Source organism: Abramis brama (assembly GCF_963993115.1).
Source record: "Abramis brama genome assembly, chromosome: 8".
NCBI lineage: Eukaryota > Metazoa > Chordata > Actinopteri > Cypriniformes > Leuciscidae > Abramis > Abramis brama.
This window is the reverse complement of record NC_139970.1, coordinates 40006298-40026890: the sequence shown is the minus strand read 5'-3', so window position 1 is coordinate 40026890 and position 20593 is coordinate 40006298. Positions and strand designations below refer to the sequence as shown.

Genomic DNA, 20593 nt, shown 5'->3' with positions numbered 1-20593 from the left:
ATTTTTCCATTTTTTTCCTGTTTCTTTCATCATCAGGATGGAGTTTTTGGGACTGTCCCCACCTCTGTTTCTAACATCTTATTAACAAATATGCATTAACAAATAGCACTTTGTTTTAAGTCTCTCTCTCTCTCTCTTATATATATATATATATATATATATATATATATATATATATATATATAATTTTACACTATAATGTTTTATCAGAAAGTCTTTTTAAATATATTGATCACATGTTTTATTTTGGTAATCAGGGGATGAACATAAAAGTCTCAAGTTGAGATCAATTTGTAATAAATTACTTTAGCTCCTTTTCATTCCCAAATTACTTTTTGAGTAAAATCACACAGCCCTTTTTCAGTGTGCTTCTCTTTACAGGAAGATATAGATGATGTATACTTAATGCTAATCTTAAATCCACTTTCGAACACTTTTTAGTTTCACCATCTTGACCACTAGGGTTGCAATGTCAAACTCAATGTCCCCTAACATTATATTAAATGGTCCTCATTTGCTAATGTTCCCAGAATGTTGCTGAGAGGTTTTGCACTGATAGTAATTTAAACAGCGCATTATTAAACGGATTTATTATTGTATCACCTAATGACATAAACTAATGTTCAAAGAACGTTTCAGGAACCAAACATTGTCATTTACTCACACTCACGTTTTTCTAAACCTGTATGAGTTTCTTTCTTCTGCAAAACACAAAAGAAGATATTCAAACAGTTTCTGGTCCCTCCATTGACTTCCATAGTAGTTTTTTTTTTTACTATGGAAGTCAATGGGGACCAGAAACTATTAGCCTACCAACATTCTTCAAAATATCTTCTTTTGTGTTCAACAGAACAAAGAAACTCATACAGGTTTAGATCAACTTGAGGGTGAGTAAACGTTGACCGAATTTTAATTTGTGGGTGAACTATCCCTTTAATGTGTTTATATCTTGAGATTCAATTCACATTTCAATTATACATGTGAATTGAATATATCTTGAGATTGCAGAATGCATTCAATTCTTCAATTATTAGCACTTAATAATAACATGAAAGGATATTTAAAACCTCTGAGAACTTTACTTATATAAATCGCCTCTATCAGGCAGGAAAAGGCGCTCGCTTCATTGACTTGACCCTCAACACTGTTTCCATGGTAACTGTGAGTTATTTCTGTCCTTTTAATGTACCCTATGGACTTAATGGTAGCTACACACCAATAACTCACCGTCACTAAGCTATATAAACAAAGGTTTTTTAAACGAGTTAAGAAAGCGGTGAAGCATCGCTCGGAATGGATTAATTCTTGGTGTTCGGCTGCCCTTGGTACTATAGTTTCCCTCAAGCGTTATTACGCAACGGCTTTAATCCTTATTAGGATTATACACTCAGCACTGCCATGATAACTGAAACGTGAAAGCTAGTATTATGTCTCAGTTGATTGAAGAATCGATCAAATGGTGGCACTTTGAACATGTCTTTGTAAAGATGGGATGCGTGTGAGCATACTGGTGTTGTCACATGGCTGAAGGACGGCTGTGTTGAATCACTAGTGGCGGGTGACAGCAGCGAGTCTCCAGCTATTACACACACAGATACCAAAATAGGAGCTCGACATTCTCTAGTGGCTGAGACTAAATACAGGGGCCACATGTCTGATCTGTCCGAGCACAAGTTGCACTGTTGGGGATAAAACTTCTCCAGCGAAGAAAGGACGAGCTGTGTCAGTCAGTTACGGGCCAGGTAAGCTTGTTTTTACATAGGGGCTAGTTGTCACAAGCTTCATCTAGGTTGTGAGGTAACGAGTTATAAATTGCATGAAGGCTTGTTTTCATTCGCAGTGTTTTTGTAATAGGTTGCTTGCAAAAACTTAATTCAAAGGTTCACGGGGTTATTATATTTAACTAAAACTTAATAACAAACATGCTACTTAAATGAATTAACTGAAATAAAACAATTAACCCTTTATTTCAGCGAACGTTAGTTGTTTTCTAATTTCTCATTTAGTTATGTACTAAAACAACTAAAACTAAAATAAAATATATATAAAAACAAAAACAAACAAAACAAACACACACACACAATATATCGGTCACCATATCGGTATCGGCTGATATATGTTCATTTTTAATGTTATCGTTTTCGGCCTATAAGAAAATTTGGTCGATATATTGAAGCCAATACATAATGGATTATTTTCTCCAGCTGAGACACTGTTTTTTGTTCTTAAATAATTAATGTTTATGTTATGCAATGTTTTTCCACGGAAATTAATTAGGCTCCACTGTAAAGAAATACAGATGTGGTTTTCAGTGTGTAAACTGTTACAGACAAACTCAGTGTGGTTTCTTCCCAGATTTGGCAAGTATACAAATACATTTAAACAATTTTTTCATGTTTATGAATATCAAAACAGCACAACTTTTCAAAATTTGGTTTAATTTAGTACTGAAAAGTACCTTGAACCATTTTATTGATGATCATAGTCACTCTACATCAATATTCATAAATAATGTAAAGGGTTAAAGTAGGCGACCTTCACTCATTTCACTGAACTTTTATTATTTATTAGAGTGGATGGCCTGTTCTTAAAGGGGCGGATTCCCCAATATGACAGGTTGGACAATAATTAAATGTAATTGTAATTGAATATTATTATGAATTATATATTTTGCTAATATTCAACTAAACAATGTTAATAACTGTTATCCTATATGACAAAATTGTTATCCGGTATGACAAAACTCAGTTTAAATCTTAATCAGGCAGTATTTTTGGCTACCTATAGAAATCTGCAACCTTTACCTTCAACTTCCAAATATGTAAATTCAAGCTAAATAAACATATTTACATTAAATCCACATTATGTTATTTTAGCGTTATCCCATATGACACAGGATTTTACTACATAGTGTGCTAGTGAGGAAAAAGGGTAATTTAAACACATTTTATGAAAGACATACTTACCTTTCACCATTGTTTGGGGGTCCTTCAGGGTCTTCCTGATTGTGTAACATGCTGTCTCACATCGTGTCAAAATAAAATTCACAATAAAATTGCTCCAGTTTGCTTGTTATCCCGGATGACATTGGCTGACAGCCAGTTTTGGGACAGAATGCTCCAAAGCATAACAATCAACTGAATGTCATATTCTTTGTAATATTTAAATATATTGTTGTCAAGACTCATACAATAATGCCTGTGGCAGAGATGTTAGGGTTTATTAGATTTTTTACAGTTTGTTTGGCTTTTTTGTATGTCACTCTAAGGTCCGGACAGTTATCCGGTATGACATAATGTGACTATAATGTCTAATAATTCTTACACTTTGTAATACCCTCAATATATGTTCATATCATTTGATAAACAGGGATCAATAGATTCAATAAATGTGCTTTTTATTAAACATTTCCTTATTTTGACTTCATAAAGGGGTTTGGACATTGCACGTCACGTCATTGGGCCATATCTTGTGCTCATAACTAAAATTTCTAAAAATATTTTTGTTATATCTGTTAAGTAAACAAGTGAACCCAGTAAAAAACAGACTATATACATTCAGACAAGAGTCAACTATATAATGAAAGAAGTTTAAACAAAAGCTGAAACAGAAAAGAGATAAATGTCAGACAAATTTATTGTCACGTGTGTTTTAGATGTTGTAATTTTATACAATTGACTAATTACTATTTCCTGGCCAAAACAATATAAGATTTTATATGTTACAATTTACATATAGCTTTTTCATGATTGTTTTTTTGTAATTGTTTTACTGTTTGCATTTTGCCTATAATGTTTAATGCAAGGTGTTACAAACTAAGACTAGGTCAACATGTGTGACAATAAACAACCATGTTTTAATATTAAAGACTTTAATGTTCATATACAGTAAATGACCTTCAGAAATAATAATGAAAAATATTCACTGGAATAAATGTGACAACTAGCCCCAGCATCTAAAATATTAAATTTGCTTTTTAAATTAGCTATTTATCTGTTGAAATTTTACTTTTTACATATTTACATACATTTTATGCCAATTCATTATTTCTTAGCTTAAATCTTGCACACACACACACACACAAAAAACATTATATAAAACTTAACTCTCCCTTTTGAGTGTCATGGCAAAGCATGCTGGGAAATAGAAATCACAGCCCAGTTTTAGTTAAATTCAAGTTTGTCTACCTTAAAATAAACAAGTTCATAAAACTCAAAACAATTAAACAATTCAGATGACTTAAAATGTGTCAGCTTTGTGAACTCCAAAGAAAAAGAAAGTTCTAAATACTAATAACTAATTTGTTTAATTTAAGTTGACCCTACTCAAACCAATTCATTATTTTGAGCATTAGGGTTTACAGTGTTGAAAATCATCTCTTTCCAGTTGCAATGTCAGGAAAAGTGCAAAGCGGCTACTCGTATGAGTTCTGCGACGCTTCACATTCATCAGAAGTGCTGGAAGCTCTTCACGAGTTCCACAGCAGTGGTTTGTTCACGGACATCACCCTGCAGTCTTCATCTGGACAGCTCTTCCACTGCCACAAGGCTGTCCTATCAGCCCGCAGCTCCTATTTCAAGGTAATGTTCACCTTAGACATGAGAGAACGTCTGAATGACACCATCAACCTACCTTGCATAGACGGGGAGATTCTGGGTGCTTTGGTAACTTACGTCTACACTTCAAAGATCAGCATAACCCAGAGCAACGTTCAAAGTCTTCTGGAGGCCGCAGACCTGTTGCAGCTCAGCTCGCTCAAGAAAGCCTGCGAGAACTTCTTGATTCGTCTGCTGGATGTCGACAACTGTCTCGGGATGCACTCGTTCGCCGAGCTTCACGTATGCTCTTCACTGGAGCGCGCGGCCTTGAGGATCATACTGAGCCGCTTTGAGGAACTCACACTTCAGGAGGAGTTCCTAGAGGTGGATTTCCAAAAGCTCGAAGTGATTTTAGCAACTGAAAACCTTAATGTGTGGAAAGAGGCGACGTTATTGGACGCTGTGGTGAAATGGGTCGCCCATGACGCGGCTCCTCGAATAGACCACCTGAAAGAGCTTCTCAACTGCATCCATCTCGACGTGAATGATGTATATCTCAAAACTGCTTTGGATCTACACAAACAAAGCTTTGAAAGCAAATTGCGATCCCTAATTCTCACCTCCTTGAAGCAAAGCAAAGGTTTCTCAAACTGCTGCAAAAAACTAACATGCAGCTTGTATGTTATTGGTGGATATTACTGGCATCCGTTGTGTGAAGTCCACATGTGGGACCCTGTTTCCAACACGTGGGTTCAGGGCAAAGACATGCCTGACTATGCAAGAGAGAGTTATAGTGTGGTACTTCAAGGCCCTGATATCTACGTGACCGGAGGATACAGGACAGAGACTGTAGATGCTTTAGACACCGTGTGGATTTATAACACAGACTCGGATGAATGGACAGAAGGATGTCCGATGATCACAGCCAGATATTACCACTGCTCCGTGGCTTTACGGGGGTGCATATATGTCATAGGCGGATATACGGCAGGAGCTCCTACACAAGACACTGAATTCTATGACCCCTTGAAGAAGACATGGTTCCCTGTGGCGGATATGATACAAGGTATGAGAAATTCAAGTTGTGTCCCAAATGACTCACCATATACCAATACTATGTACTCAACTGTGTAGTAGTGTATGAATTTTATAAGGTTATTTTGTCATGAAGTGTCCAACATCCCACAATTAATTGCATGATCTGAGTATTTGAAGTTCACTTTTACTTTTTGAAATTTTCAGTGTAAAAACACTACTTTCATACTACAAAACGGCACAGAATAGTGCATAAGTAAATTGGGACGTATCTTCAGTTTATTTACACACAACCTTTTACTAAAAAAGGAGGGTTTTTTTAAGCGGCCTTAGTTCTGGAAGTATTTTTTCCCTAATTTTTTGTTGGGATTTAAAAAAACAAACAAAAAAACTTCAATAAATAGCCATTTGCCAAATCTACCAGATCTAATAGCATTTTAAAAGATATTCAAATAGACATCAGTTACTTTAAATCGTAATCATATTTCACAATATTTTTAATCAAATAAATGCAGCTTTGGTGAGCAGCAAAAGAGACTTATTTACTATTATAGAAGTAAAATAATGCCAAATGTTTTTGAAATAAAAAAGCCTGCTGAATTGCACTACTTGAAAAAAATAGGCATTGCATTAACCATGCTTGCATTTTAATGCATTGTATTTTTAGGGCTTGCATTTTTATGGGCTGAAATTCAACATGGTTGAATATTTAAGCTGTGAATATTTCAATTAAAAACATTTCAAACACATTTTCATTATTAAAAATTCAATAATCCATATTCACCTTTCATATTTCACTTCCAAAATATTCAAACTGTTTAAAAATACAACCTATAATATTCAACAGGCATTTTTCGGTCCATTTTATTTCCATTGCAAATTCGCTTCCACAAATTCAGTGGTTCAAATTCGACAGTAAATTCAACATTGACATCCAGGAACTGCAGGAAAAGCAGTAGATTGCCGAGCATACTCTCCATCTGCTGTTAGTCAATCTCACCAGCAGGAGGTGCATAAGCGCGTGTTGTTGACGAAGACCAGCAACAGACGAGCAAGCCATTCATTCATAAAATGAAAATGATTATCTGTGTCAGTATATAAAAGATGATAAAGACACAAAAGCTGTGTTTATGTTTCATTCAATAACTTCATTGTTACTTTCCCTGTGTAGCCTACATGTCATCAGCTTTCTCTACCATGAACAGGATTATAATCGGTTTCCCTCAATACCTCATACTCAAGGATTCCCCTTCTGTCTCGGGACAAAAACACTTAACGTAGCTTTATGGACTAATACAGTAATATAAAAGACCAAACTCGCACCTTATTGGAGATGTAGGCTGTAGGCTACAGGCAAGCAGATGGACTCAGAATATGAACTTAACGCGCAAAGTTTCATGCTGAGCGTTTCGTGATATACTGGCACAAAATCAACACTTGATCAATTAATACTAACACTTTCTCTTCTATTCTATTCTCTCTCTCTCTCTCTCTCTCTATATATATATAGTATAGTATAGTATAGTATAGTATAGTATAGTAGGCTATGCCTACGTGTATTGCATTAGCTTAAACTGGGAAGAGTCATAGCACTTGCTTATTGTTGTCCTCCTATTGTTAGTTTAACTGTAAATCGCTTTGGATAAAAGCGTCTGCTAAATGATTAAATGTAGCCTAATAAATGTAAAATTGGCTTGACATTGGACATTCGCACATTTAGGGACCGTCTCCAAAGTTGCATACAACATTGGCATACACGTTTCTAACTTCAATAGCAAACTTTAATTTATTTGAATAAATATCCAAAATCCAAAGGGTGTGCATTATGCCTGACACTAAATTAACACTTTACAGTTGGTTTTATGACTGTAAGTCGTTCTATTTAAATGCTATTGAAGTTAGAAACGTGTATACCAAAGTCGTATACACTTTAGAGACGGTCCCTAAATGTGCGAATGTCCAACGTCAAGCCAATTTTATGCCAGTCTATCACTGGGAAACGCTCAGCATTAAGCTTTGCGTGTTATTCTGAGTCCATCTGCTTGCCTGCGAGTTTGATCTTTTATATCACTGTAATTAGTCCATTAAGCTACGTTAAGCGTTGTATATGTCCAGCAGGGGAATCCTTAAGTATTGAGGGAAACCCTAATAGCCTGCATGCAGCACATCGCCACAATATAAAGTTAAGGCAACTAAACAACCAAGAGAAATATATGTCAACCTCAAAAATTTAACATTGGGACTTCCGGCGGACGGCTGACCAAAATGGCAGATTAGTCTTTGAGCTCCTCAAAGTTGGGTTGTATTTTCCCCTGAAATTCAAGTTGACTGCTTCTGAAATAGACTATTTTGTCTGAAAATATGCCAGGGGGAGGCAGGAGAGGGCCTAGGAGAATACAAGGAGATAAAGAACAGCAAAATCTCGAACAAGACGAAGCACATGCGAACACCGATGAAGAAGATGGCGACGGCGAGACAACAACGCAGACCCTACACGAAACTATGCTAAGTATTAGCAAGCAGATAAGTGGCCTACGGGCGGAGCTGAAATCAGATCTGGATGCATTCAAAGCGGACATGAAACAAGAGATGAATACTCTTAAACAAGACATCAACCAACAACTAACAGTGACAAAGCTACAGAGTGAAAAACGCGAAGAAGCCCAGAGTCGCATAGGAGGGCTTGAGACTTGGTCAGCGGCAGCTAATGACGTGCTCAGACAATCACTAAAGGAGCAAAAGAAGATGATGGACAAGATTAACAATCTGGAATCAAGGGGGAGAAGGAATAATCTGAGAATTTACGGGGTCCGCAAAGGAGAAGAGGGCAGCTCCACAATAACCTTCGTTGAAAACCTACTTCGAAATGAAAAGTTGATCAGCGAGGGTACAGACCCTGCAAATACAACGAGCTCATCGCTCCCTTGGCCCCAAACCCACCGCAGATGCCCCCCCACAATCCATTATCGTGAACTTTCTTGAATTTAAGACCAAGGAGACTGTACTGAAAAACGCGTGGCAGAAGAAGATGCTCATACGAGACAAGCCCGTAGCTTTTGACCATGACTATACCGCGGCTGTGGTGCAACAGCGCCAAGCTTATAAACATATAAAGAGCGCACTAAAGGCCAAAGGCATCCGATTTCAATCACCTTTTACCAACCTTCGAATCCATTGGGACACGGGCCCACGGTTGTACCACACCCCGGTGGAGGCTGCACGTGAGATGAGAAATCAGGGAATCGAGGTGGAAGAACCCCAGGATCGCGGAGGACTCGACACGGCTGTCCTGCTGGATCAGCTGGAGAGCGCATCACCATGGCAACTCGTCCCTCGCCACAGAGATAAGGGAGCTATCAAACGCGTACGCGATCGACTACAGGAGTTTCAACGTACCCCGTCCTAACTTAATTACAGCATGCCCTACAGGTACTTTTTTCGCTTGTTTATTTTGGGGCCAACAACCCACACATAAAACATGTGCTGATTAGACCTACGGTTGTAGTTGACAAAGTTGATTCTATTGTAGGCTTGATGAATATATTTACCCTACTTTGAGGATGACAAGTTTGAGCTGGAATGAGTGAAACTCATTTTGCGTTATCACTAGTTCTGGGAGGGAGCCCTCGCTTCGTGCGAGGCTTTTCCCCCTCATTTGATGTTGGGAACTTGGGATTATAACCCAGAGTGTATTTCCAGTACCTCATTTTGGAAGTCAGTGTGTTCAGGTTAAATACTTTTGTGTGTTCATTAGTTCATTTTTGTTGCTTTTTGCTTTGGAGGCATTGGGAGGAGGAAGAGCTACATTTTATTTTATTATTATTATCTGTTGATACAAAAACTTGAAATAATGTCACTGAATGTAAACGGTCTTGGGAATGCAATCAAAAGAGCAAGGGCAATGACAAAAAAAAAGAAAGAAAATAAGCACGTTATCTTTCTGCAGGAAACCCATTTGTCACCACAGGAGCATGAGAAACTAAAAAAATTTGGATACAAGGAAATCTGCCACAGCTCTTGTGTTCATAGTCACAAAAGAGGTGTAGCCATCCTCATCTCGAAGTCTTTGAAATTTGACATATATAAAGAAATAAAAGACAAAGAGGGGCGCTATGTTATAGTGAAGGGCAAAGCTGAAAAGTTTGTATATGCACCTCCAAATAGTGATAGATCTTTTTTTAAATACTTATTTGATGTGATCTCTCTAGAATCTGAGGGAATTTGTATTTGTGGTGGGGATCTCAATGTAATACTGAATTATAATCTGGACACAACTAGTCAAATCAGAAATAAAAAAGCAATTGGAAAAATTTTAAACACTACCCTTAAAGGGTAACTAAACCCCTGGTCAGAGCCTGACTCCACCCACTGACAGTATTTGAAAAATGATAGAAAAGTGGGCAGACCCCAGCGGAGATAGAGGGGACGAACCGGGGGCGGGGCTGAGCGGGGGGGCGTGCACCTGAGACCTGCTGTCAGATTCTAAAATGGAGAGTTTGCTCACAGGGTCGCAAGACGACGTAAAGTACATGCATTTGATTAGTTTTATCGAGTTGATGTCAATAGCGCGCGCTCTCTATAGGCATATTCATATTTTGCCGCTATGTGAAAAAATCCAGCAAAATGCACCGACGCGTTTGTCGACCCCAGAGGATTAACTTTAGCCATAACTGGTGATTAGAATATATATGATCACTCACATCAAGACGCCGCTGCAGTGTTCCATAGAGACAGAGCGCATAATCTGAAGACCACGCCCACCAAGGGGGAAAACAAACCAACCGTCTCCATTGACTTTGCATTGCGAGAGGCTGCCTCCTTGTCATTTCTTGCTTCTAACAAAAGACAGAATAATGCCTAAAAGCTGCTATGTGACAAGGTGTACAGCAAACAAGCTAAGAAACCCAGAAATAAGTTTTCATAAGCTGTCGACCCCAAAAAACGAGTGTTTGAGGACACTGAGGAAAAATGAAGACTAATAAAACTCCGGGTGGTGATGGGTTTCCTGCGGAGTGGTACAGAAAATTTCGTGACAAACTGAACCCAATTATATTAAGATCTTTCAACTGGACGATAAAGGAAGGTCGCATACCACCATCTTGGAAAGAGGCCATTGTGTCTTTGATTCCCAAGGAGGGGAAAGATAGAGATGATTGTGTTAATTACAGACCCATTTCCATTCTGAACGTGGACTATAAATTGTATACTTCAATTATTGCTAAAAGACTGGAATCATTTGTTATAGAATTGATTGATGAGGACCAGAGTGGGTTCATTCCAGGTAGACAAACACGGGATAATATTAGAAGAACTTTACACATACTCGGAAAAATCAACAGAGATAAATCAAGTGCAGCTCTTATAAGCCTGGATGCGGAAAAGGCATTCGATAGGGTGGGGTGGGAATTCCTGTACCAGACGCTGGAAAGATTTGGATTTAATCAAGATTCAATAAAAATTATTAGGGCAATTTACCAACAGCCTACCGCCAGAATCAAAGTGAATGGGTCTCTAATAGATTGTTTCTATTTGAGCAGAGGGACGAGGAAAGGCTGTTGTTTAAGCCCCATCCTCTTTGCTCTGTATATTGAACCACTGGCACAGGCTATTAGACAAGAGGAGGGATTAAAGGGTATCACTATGGGACAAATGGAGCACAAAATAGGACTATTTGCTGACGACGTTATGCTATACTTGCAGGACTTGGACACCTCTCTCCCTAAACTTTTGGAGGTAATTGAACAGTTTCATGTTTGCTCTGGTTATAAACTAAATATCACAAAAACTCAAATTATTCACTTTAATTACTCTCCAGGAGAAGAAATTTAAAATAAATTAAATGTAAATTGGAAAACAAAAACACTGAAATATTTAGGTGTAATCATAACAAAAAACCTGAGCTGCTATATAAAGCAAACTATAATCCAATAAATGATAACACAAAAAAAGATTTGGAGAGGTGGTCGACCTACCCGCTAGATTTTAGTAGCAGAATAAATGTAATAAAAATGAATATTCTGCCATGGCTCCTGTATCTGTTCCAGTCGCTACCAGTGGAAATACCACTTCAACAATTTGCACAATGGGACAAAATGGTGTCAAGGTTTATATGGGGAGGAAAACGCCCCAGAATACGTCTCTCTACTTTGCATCTGCCAAAAGAGAAAGGAGGAATGGCTTTGCCAAACTTAAAACTGTACTTTCAAGCTGCACAACTACGACCTTTGTGCCTTTGGTGTGATAACTCTTATATTGCACGATGGAAAGATATTGAGACTTATGTACCAGATTATAATGTTCAAACCCTGTTGGGAGAGGAAGGCCTAGATGACACTCTAAGGAAGGGTCTGAATCCTATAGTTACATTTTCCCTTGGGATATGGTTCTCTCTGATTAAGCAATTGAAACTTAAAAATGATCAAAACATACTGAGATGGATCGCACTGGATAACAGATTTAAGCCGGCTATTTATGACAGTACTTTTAAAGATTGGATGAGTAAGGGCCTGACAGCTTTCTGCATAGCTATCAAAAACAAGATGAAGAGTTTTCAGGAGCTAAAGGATAGTTTTGATCTAAATAACCAGGATCTATTCAGATACTTACAGCTGAGAGATTACTACTGCAAAAAAATTAAGGGGTTTTCTTCTGACGTGGTAAACCCTCTTATTGAAATAATGTGTGGCGCTTATCAACAAAAGACTAATAAGATTGTGTCTAAACTCTATCGGAGTCTGATGGAGAACTTGAAAAACACTACACTCTATGTAAAAGCAAAATGGGAGTGTGAATTAAAGGAGGAGGAATGGTATCAAACATGTTGTCTACTCCAGACCTCCACCAACTCCCAACAGTGGAGAGAATTTAATTGGAAGTGTTTTATGAGGTTTTTCATCACTCCTTAGAGTAAACAACTTGGGATACCTCAAGACTGTTGGAGGGACTGTGGAAGTAGGGACGCAAATCACACCCACATCTTCTGGACATGTCCTAAAATTCAACCATTTTGGACTATCGTTAACAATACTTTACAGAAGGTGCTGGGGTACAATATCCCAAAGGAATGTAAAGTTATGTTTCTCGGAAACATCACAGAAAGTGTGCGGAAGGAGGACCTGTATTTATCCAAGATTTTATTATCTGCGGCCCGAAAGGGTTCTATTACTAGATTTTGGCTCAAATCGAACATCCCAGATCTACAGCAATGGACAAGTTTAATTCAAAGCATTTTTATAATGGAAAAACTAACCTACACTATAAGGTTAAGAGAATCATCATTTAAGGAAAAATTGAGAAAATGGACCCATTTTCTGGCCCTAGAAACTGCATAACTGTTCTTCCCAATACAACTGTATACTGTGTGTTAATTTTGTGAGATTCTACTGATTGGGTTTCTGGTAAACTTGTGCAAAAGATGGTAGAAGTATTGTAAATGTAAGGTTTATTGATCAGTGATTCCGATGATTACAACTAGACTTATTTTTGTTTCAATTGTACTAGGTACCTCCTCCTTTGCCTCTTTTGGTTTTGTTCAATGTATGTTACTTTTTTTTCTTTTTTTCTTTTTCTTTTTTTGTTGTTGTTGTTGACATAAAACTCCAATAAAAATGAAAGTATAAAAAAAAAAAAATGTAACACTGGATCTGTACATCCGCATCGGGGAATAACATTATAATCTCGTTCATGGTAGAGAAAGATGCATGTAGGCTACAGGAAAAGTAACCATAAAACCGCCATCATAATAATCACAAATACACTTACATTGCTGTAAATGAGTTTTATGAATGAATGGCTTGCTCTAACTGTTGCTCTGGTCTTCGTCTACAACACGCGCTTTTGCACCTCCTGATGGTGAGGTCGACTAACAGCAGATGGAGAGTATGCTCGGAGTATGCTACTGCTTTTCCTGCAGTTCCTGGATGTCAATGTTGAATTTACTGTCGAATCTAAACCACTGAATTTGTGGAAGCGAATTTGCAAAGCGAAATAAAATGGACCGAAAAATGCCTGTTAAATATTATAGGTTGTATTTTTAAACAATTTGAATATTTTGGAAGTGAAATATGAAAGGTGAATATGGATTATTGAATTTTTAATAATGAAAATGTGTTTGAAATGTTTTTAATTGAAATATTCACAGCTTAAATATTCAACCATGTTGAATTTCAGCCCATAAAAATGCAAGCCCTAAAAATACAATGCATTAAAGGGGAACTTGACAACTATTTCAACTTAATAAATCTGTTTAGAAATCATTTGGATGGTTAAATAACCTGTTCTGGTGAGAATGGTGACTTTACCCGCACCCCCCAGCGTTCCCTGGCGGAAAACCAACCTTGCAACATGGGGACTAACGTCCCGGTAAGTTGGAAATAGGAAGTCTCGTGAGAAGCGAGAACGAGCGAGAAACACAAACTGCTTTACGGCAATTCGACATAAACACACATGCCATACGATACTGTGTATTCAATTCAATTCAATTCAAATTTATTTGTATAGCGCTTTTCACAATACATATTGTTTCAAAGCAGCTTTACAGAATGTACATTTCAGAAATGTACATAGAAAAATACAGTTAGTTAATTAATCATGCATTAATTTAGGGCATAAACATATCGCCAGCGTCGAGTCGTCTCTTCACAGGCGTCGAGTCGTCTCTGCACGGGTGTTGGGGCATCTGTAGTTTCCATGGGAGGCTGGATACAAACTGGAGCAGACAATCTGTATTTACCTAACAACAGAAAAGCAGATGGGAAATAATTAGCGTAGCTGCTGTTCATAACAATAATGCATTCAATCTGATTCAACTGTAGTATAAAAGGTAAGTATTATGTGAATGCTTGGCTAAAGAAATGCGTCTTTAATCTAGTTTTAAACTGGGACAGCGAGTCTGAGCCTCGGACAATATCAGGAAGGCCATTCCACAGTTTAGGAGCTAAATATGAAAATGCCCTCCCTCCTTTAGTGGACTTAGATATCCTAGGAATGACCAGAAGCCTCAAATTTAGTGATCTTAAAGAGCGCGATGGATTGTAGGGCGATAGAAGTTCCGTTAAATACCCAGGAGCTAAACCATTTAGTGCTTTATAGGTCATTAGTAATACTTTGTAATTGATACAGAACTTTATAGGTAACCAATGTAGAGATGATAGAATTGGTGTTATATGATCATATTTCCTTGACCTAGTAAGAACTCTAGCAGCTGCATTTTGGACTAACTGTAGCTTGTTTATTGAGGATGCAGGACAACCGGCTAATAAAGCATTACAGTAATCTAGTCTTGAGGTCATGAATGCATGAACTAACTTTTCTGCATCAGAAACTGATAGCATATTACGTAGCTTAGCAATGTTTCTAAGGTGGAAAAAGGCTGTTCTTGTAACATATGAAATATGATTTTCAAAAGACAAGTTGCGGTCTAATATAACACCCAGGTCTTTTACTGTAGTGGATAAAGTAACAGGACATCCTTCTAAAGTAAAGTTGTATTGTAAGAGGTTTTGTGGGCAGTTTTTTTGACCAATAAGTAATACCTCCGTTTTATCTGAATTTAATAGCAGAAAATTACACGTCATCCAGTATTTTATATCTTTAACACACTCCTGTTTAAACACACTCGGCCTAACACAGATCCTTGCGGCACTCCATAGTTTACTGACGTTATCTTTGATTTTTCCCCATTTAAACAGACAAAATGGTAGCGGTCTGATAAGTACGATCTAAACCAGCTTAATGCCTGTCCATGAACACCAGTGTAGTTTTGTTGTCTATCTAAGAGTATTGTGTGATCTATAGTGTCAAACGCAGCACTAAGATCGAGTAAAACTAGTATTGAGATACAGCCTTGGTCAGAAGCTAGAAGTAAATCATTTGTAATTTTAACGAGCGCAGTTTCTGTGCTATGATGCGGTCTGAATCCTGACTGAAATTTTTCATGGATATTATTTTCTTGCAAGAAAGAGCACAATTGAGCGGACACAACTTTTTCTAGTATTTTAGACATAAATGGTAGATTTGAAATGGGTCTGTAATTTTCTAGATTATTATGATCTAATTGTGGTTTCTTAATAAGAGGTTTTACAACTGCCAACTTGAATATTCTTGGAACATGACCTAAAGATAAAGACGAGTTAATAATATTGAGAAGAGGCTCTTCCACTACAGGTAACACTTCTTTCAGTAGTTTAGTTGGTATTGGATCTAATAAACATGTTGTTGGTTTAGATGCAATGATAAGTTTATTTAGCTGTGTATGATGTATTACCCACCTCGGTAGACATAGCTCCACACGATAAAGTTGGCCGGCTCCCATAATAACAAATAGACATGAGCAGTGGTAGAAAGGGGGAGGAGGGTGCCGCAAGTGAGATTTTTTTACTACAGTGTTGTGAAATATACGGCCCACCCACAGCTGTAGTGGGAGCTCGTTGAGAAAACATGCAAGCATGCAATGCCTATTTTTTTCAAGTAGTGCAATTCAACAGGCTTTTTTGTTTCAAAAACATTTGGCATTATTTTACTTCCATAGTAGTGTCGCTTTTCACTACAACTTTAGCTATTAAAAGACAGTTTAAGGAATGGACAAATAAAGGAGTAACAGCTTTATGTAAGATAATAAAGGATAACACACTCCTTAGTTTTGAACAAATTAAAGAGAAATATGCTCTAGAGGCACAGGACTTCTATCGATACCTGCAGCTGAGACACTTTATCAGCGACAAGTTAAAGTATGTATCTGAATCAAGTAATCGGCTGTTAGATATGTTCAAAAGGGCTTATGATGCAAACAAAGATAGGGGTATTATTTCAGGTCTATATAAAGGGCTTATAAACAAGAAAGCACATTCAACCCTATACATCAAAACAAAGTGGGAAAGGGAAGGAGGAATAGATCTGTCAGAGGATGAATGGGAAATAATCTGGGAATATCAATGGAAATGTAGCAGCTCACAGAGTTGGAAGGAGTTTGGCTGGAAGAGCCTGATAAGATATTTTATTACACCTTATCAAAAATCACACTATAGAGGTAACTCCCCAGCCTGTTGGCGAAATTGTGGAAATATGAATGCAAATCATTATCATGTTTTTTGGGGCTGTCAGGTTATTAAAACTTATTGGAAGGAAATACATAAAGCAATACAAGAAAATTTTGGGAGCCACCTGCCCTTGCAAAGCAAAGTCTTTTTTTTTGGACTCATGCCAGATGGATGGACAAAGAGAGACAAACATTTGTTTAGTATTTTGTTAGTTGCAGGCAAAAAGGCACTCACAAAAAAAATGGCTTTCACAGGAGAGTCCAACATTGACCATGTGGATGGACATCACAATGGATATATGCAGGATGGAAAAATTAACTGCAGACTTGAACTACAAGAAGGACTTGTTTGTTTTACGTTGGAAGAAATGGATAGACTATATAACATCACACAGGCCGGACTTTGATTTGCTTAACCTGAGATGATAATATCCTGTATATGTAGGAGTAACCATACTTCACTCCCTAAGTGTTCATGTTTTTGTTTTTATTTTGTTTTTTTTTATGTTCTTTATTTCTGGAAAACGGACATTCATGTTGACACTTTGTGATTAATATTTAAGACGGATGTACATGCAACAATTGTTACAGAATGTCAATAAAAACTAAAAAAAAAAAAAAAAAAAAAAAGACAGTTTAAAAAAAATTATGTTGCAAAATGTATTGTCTTACACAGAAAAACTTTCAAGTACCAAAGACTTAAAATGCCTGTTGATGGAAGTTCATCGTTTTTTTTTTACTTTAAAGGTGTGGGAAATGCAACCTCTTGCGTGGTGAATGAAAGAATCTATGTAACTGGAGGGCATTATGGGTACAGAGGAACCTGCACTTACGAGAAGATTCAGACTTACTGGCCAGATATCAACGAGTGGACCATCACAACGATATGTCCACATCCTGGTGAGCCACCTACGTTTCGTATCAGATGAGCCAAAATGTATTCTCCACCAGCATCCTAACAGAAATGAGTCCATCTGGTTTCTGTCATAATGATGTACCTGCCTATATTTAACCTTCTTCACCATCCCTTATCATTTGAAAAACTCATCAAAACTCTTTGCTTTCAGAGTACGGTCTTTGCTCGGTCTCCTTGAACAATAAGCTTTATCTGGTCGGCGGTCAGACCACCATCACAGATTGCTACGACCCCGAACAAGATGAATGGAGACAGATGTGTGCGATGAAGGAGAGAAGGATGGAGTGTGGATCGGCCGTTATAAACGGGTGCATCTATGTAGCAGGAGGGTATTCATACTCTAAGGGGACGTATCTGCAGAGTATAGAGAGGTACGACCCTGAGATAGACTGCTGGGAGATCGTGGGGAACCTCCCATCGGCCGCACGCTCACACGGTTGCGTTTGTGTGTTCAGCATGTGAAATCACTACACAATCACATTCAGTGGGGTCTAAAAGTCTGAGACCACCATGTATTTATATGAACCTGAAAATAAATAGTTCAAGCAATGTCGTAAAACGAATAAGCAGTACTGAATTTCTAGGTCACAAATCAAATTAGTACACCCTTTTGCTGTTATGACCCGCTGCAAACGAGATGTATAACCAGACACCAGCTTCTGTCAGCGTTTTTGAGGAATCTAAGCCCATGCCTTCTTCAAATCCCACCAGAGATTTTCTATGGGGTTCAAGTCAAGTGATAGTAGCCGTGTTTCCATTACCCTTCTAATTGCGCAAATTGAAATTGTGAATTGAAAATACGCTCAATGGAGACGCGTCAATTTCGCAAAAACTCCCATTTATCGCAAAACAAATTTTACGCTCGCATGAGGTGGTTTTTCAGGCAATTCAAAAAATAAATATTTTGCAAAACTGCAATGGAAACAAGTTTTTGCGCATTTACAGTCACCTGACTTGGATGACGTGGTATGTTTGGAAAAAAAATCGCAAACGTTTTGTGCAAATCTGTAATGGAAACGCGCCTTGTGATGTGTAAGAAGTTCTTTCTTGTGCTTTTGGGTCAGTAGTGGTGTACGTCTTGGAGTTCTGGCATGGAAACCATCTGCGTTTAGTACTCGCATTACTGAAAACCTCAGTGCCTGTTGCCACCAAGTCTTGCTGCAGGTCTTTTGCAGTCACTCGAGGGTTTTTCTGAACCTGCCTTCTCAGAAATCTGGTTTCAGCCGTTGATAGCTTCCTTTTCTGCCCCGTCCAGGTAGTGTAACCACTGTTCTGTTAACTTTAAACTTGTGAACTGTGCTTCCAACGGTGTCTCTAGGAACATTTAGGGCTATCTGTTTGTATCCTGTTCCTTGTTTGTGAAGGGCAATGACATCTTCTCTTAACTTTTTGGACCATTATTTTGGTCAAACGTGACACTCAACAAACCTAGCCAGTTCATATATTTCATGTGTTATAGCTCAAGCACACCTGGTTCAACTAATGAGCCCCTTGATTTGTTGCATCAAGTGTGCTTGAGATAACATCAGTTTTGCAGATTTGTGCTGTTGTGAGGGATTCTCTTCAGGGGCTTGAATAATCTTGAGACTGCAGAAGTCATTAAAAGTTGCATTTTCAGTTGAATTTGGGGAAACCACTTGAAACATTTGTTGTGTTGAGCCATTTCAATTACTTTTGTTTGATTTGTTCATTGCAAACAGCTGTAAGTCTATACATTTTGCCAATAAACCTGATTTGCAATGGGGGTTGAATAATTTTAATCACAACTGTATATCATTATCGTTCTTGGAGTGAACGGGCCTTAAAGGTGCCTTATGTAAAAATTGAGGTAAAAATATCCAAAAAATGAGCTACATGCATCAAAAGAATGAGAAGAAATAAGGGCGATGATGTCATTAAAAAAATGTCAAGTTATAGTGCTGCAGAGATATCAACCTCAATTAGCATTAGCATTAATAGCCACGGCCCGACAGGTGTCGTAATACCAGTTTCGGCCATGGGAGGCGGTATGCCGGCAACATAACCACCAGCCAAACATGCAATACACGAATAACTCGCACGGCTTGTGGGCGTACTTGAACCTGATGTCAATCGTGTGGAAAGTAGCCTACTGCCCACTACTACATTCAAATAAAATATGATAAAAAAGGAACAGAACCAGAGTAAACATTGGCACTGCTTTCCATCGCTGGAGACAACTAATGGACATGAAAAAAAATGAGGTTTGACTTCGAACTTGCAACATTTCGTTTGGATTGGTAAGTAAGATGCTGTTAGTATTTCGTTAGAAGTTTGTTTTATATGTTTGTGTAGATTTTCGGGAAGTTATAACATAGAAATGTATCGAAGGCTGTTCGATAAACGTATATAACGTTCATAAATACAGTATTGTAATATAGTACACATAGCACAATCTCTATTGCTCTTTTTTTCTTGCCAACTACGTGACCTATATTATGTATATTAAATGGCTTTCCTGAGGTAAATCTGACATAATTGTTCTCCAGCTGTGTTATTGACCTCTTCACGATGATAAAAAACACTGATTGGTCGATATTATGTATGAGGAATACATTTTGGTAAGTTGTAGCCTAACGTTACTGTATCTTTCAGTGTTCGTGATTTTTTTACTATTAGCTAGTAGAGATGATCGGTTCACATGCGCTAGGGATCTGTCGTGTAACATTTACAAGCGCCAAAACGGTATTTAATTGACAGAATCTGAGAGCTGAGATTTTTTTATATCATAACTAACCTGCTCTGTCTAGTCTGTCGGTCTCCGTGTCCTCTTTGCTTCGCGATTTTTCTGTGCGTGAGAAAATTGATGTGTGGGGTGAGAGCGTGTGAAAAGTGTTTGCGTGTGTCTCACGGTTAATGCGTGAGAGTTGGAAGCTCTGGTTACGTTGGCGCTAGCTTGGTCAACATCAGCGAATGCTGTCTGTCAAATTAATGTAATTCAAACTAACAATAAAAATGTAATATGAACAAAACGAATATGAACATATTCACTGGTAAAGGTGAAGGGGAGTAGCTTGAAGATATTCATACTCTAGAGTAGACCAACTCACT

General features: G+C 37.8%; 1 protein-coding gene across 1 annotated transcript; it reads left to right on the top strand.

Annotated features, from left to right (window-relative positions):
• Positions 1 to 1349: 1349 nt before the first annotated feature.
• Positions 1350 to 18254, top strand: klhl23 (kelch-like family member 23). Its single transcript, XM_084123223.1, has 4 exons — positions 1350 to 1742; positions 4387 to 5604; positions 17356 to 17508; positions 17676 to 18254. The coding sequence occupies exons 2-4, from the start codon at positions 4392 to 4394 to the stop codon at positions 17984 to 17986; spliced, it is 1677 nt and encodes a 558-aa protein (XP_083979349.1). The 5' UTR covers positions 1350 to 1742; positions 4387 to 4391; the 3' UTR covers positions 17987 to 18254.
• Positions 18255 to 20593: the final 2339 nt, after the last annotated feature.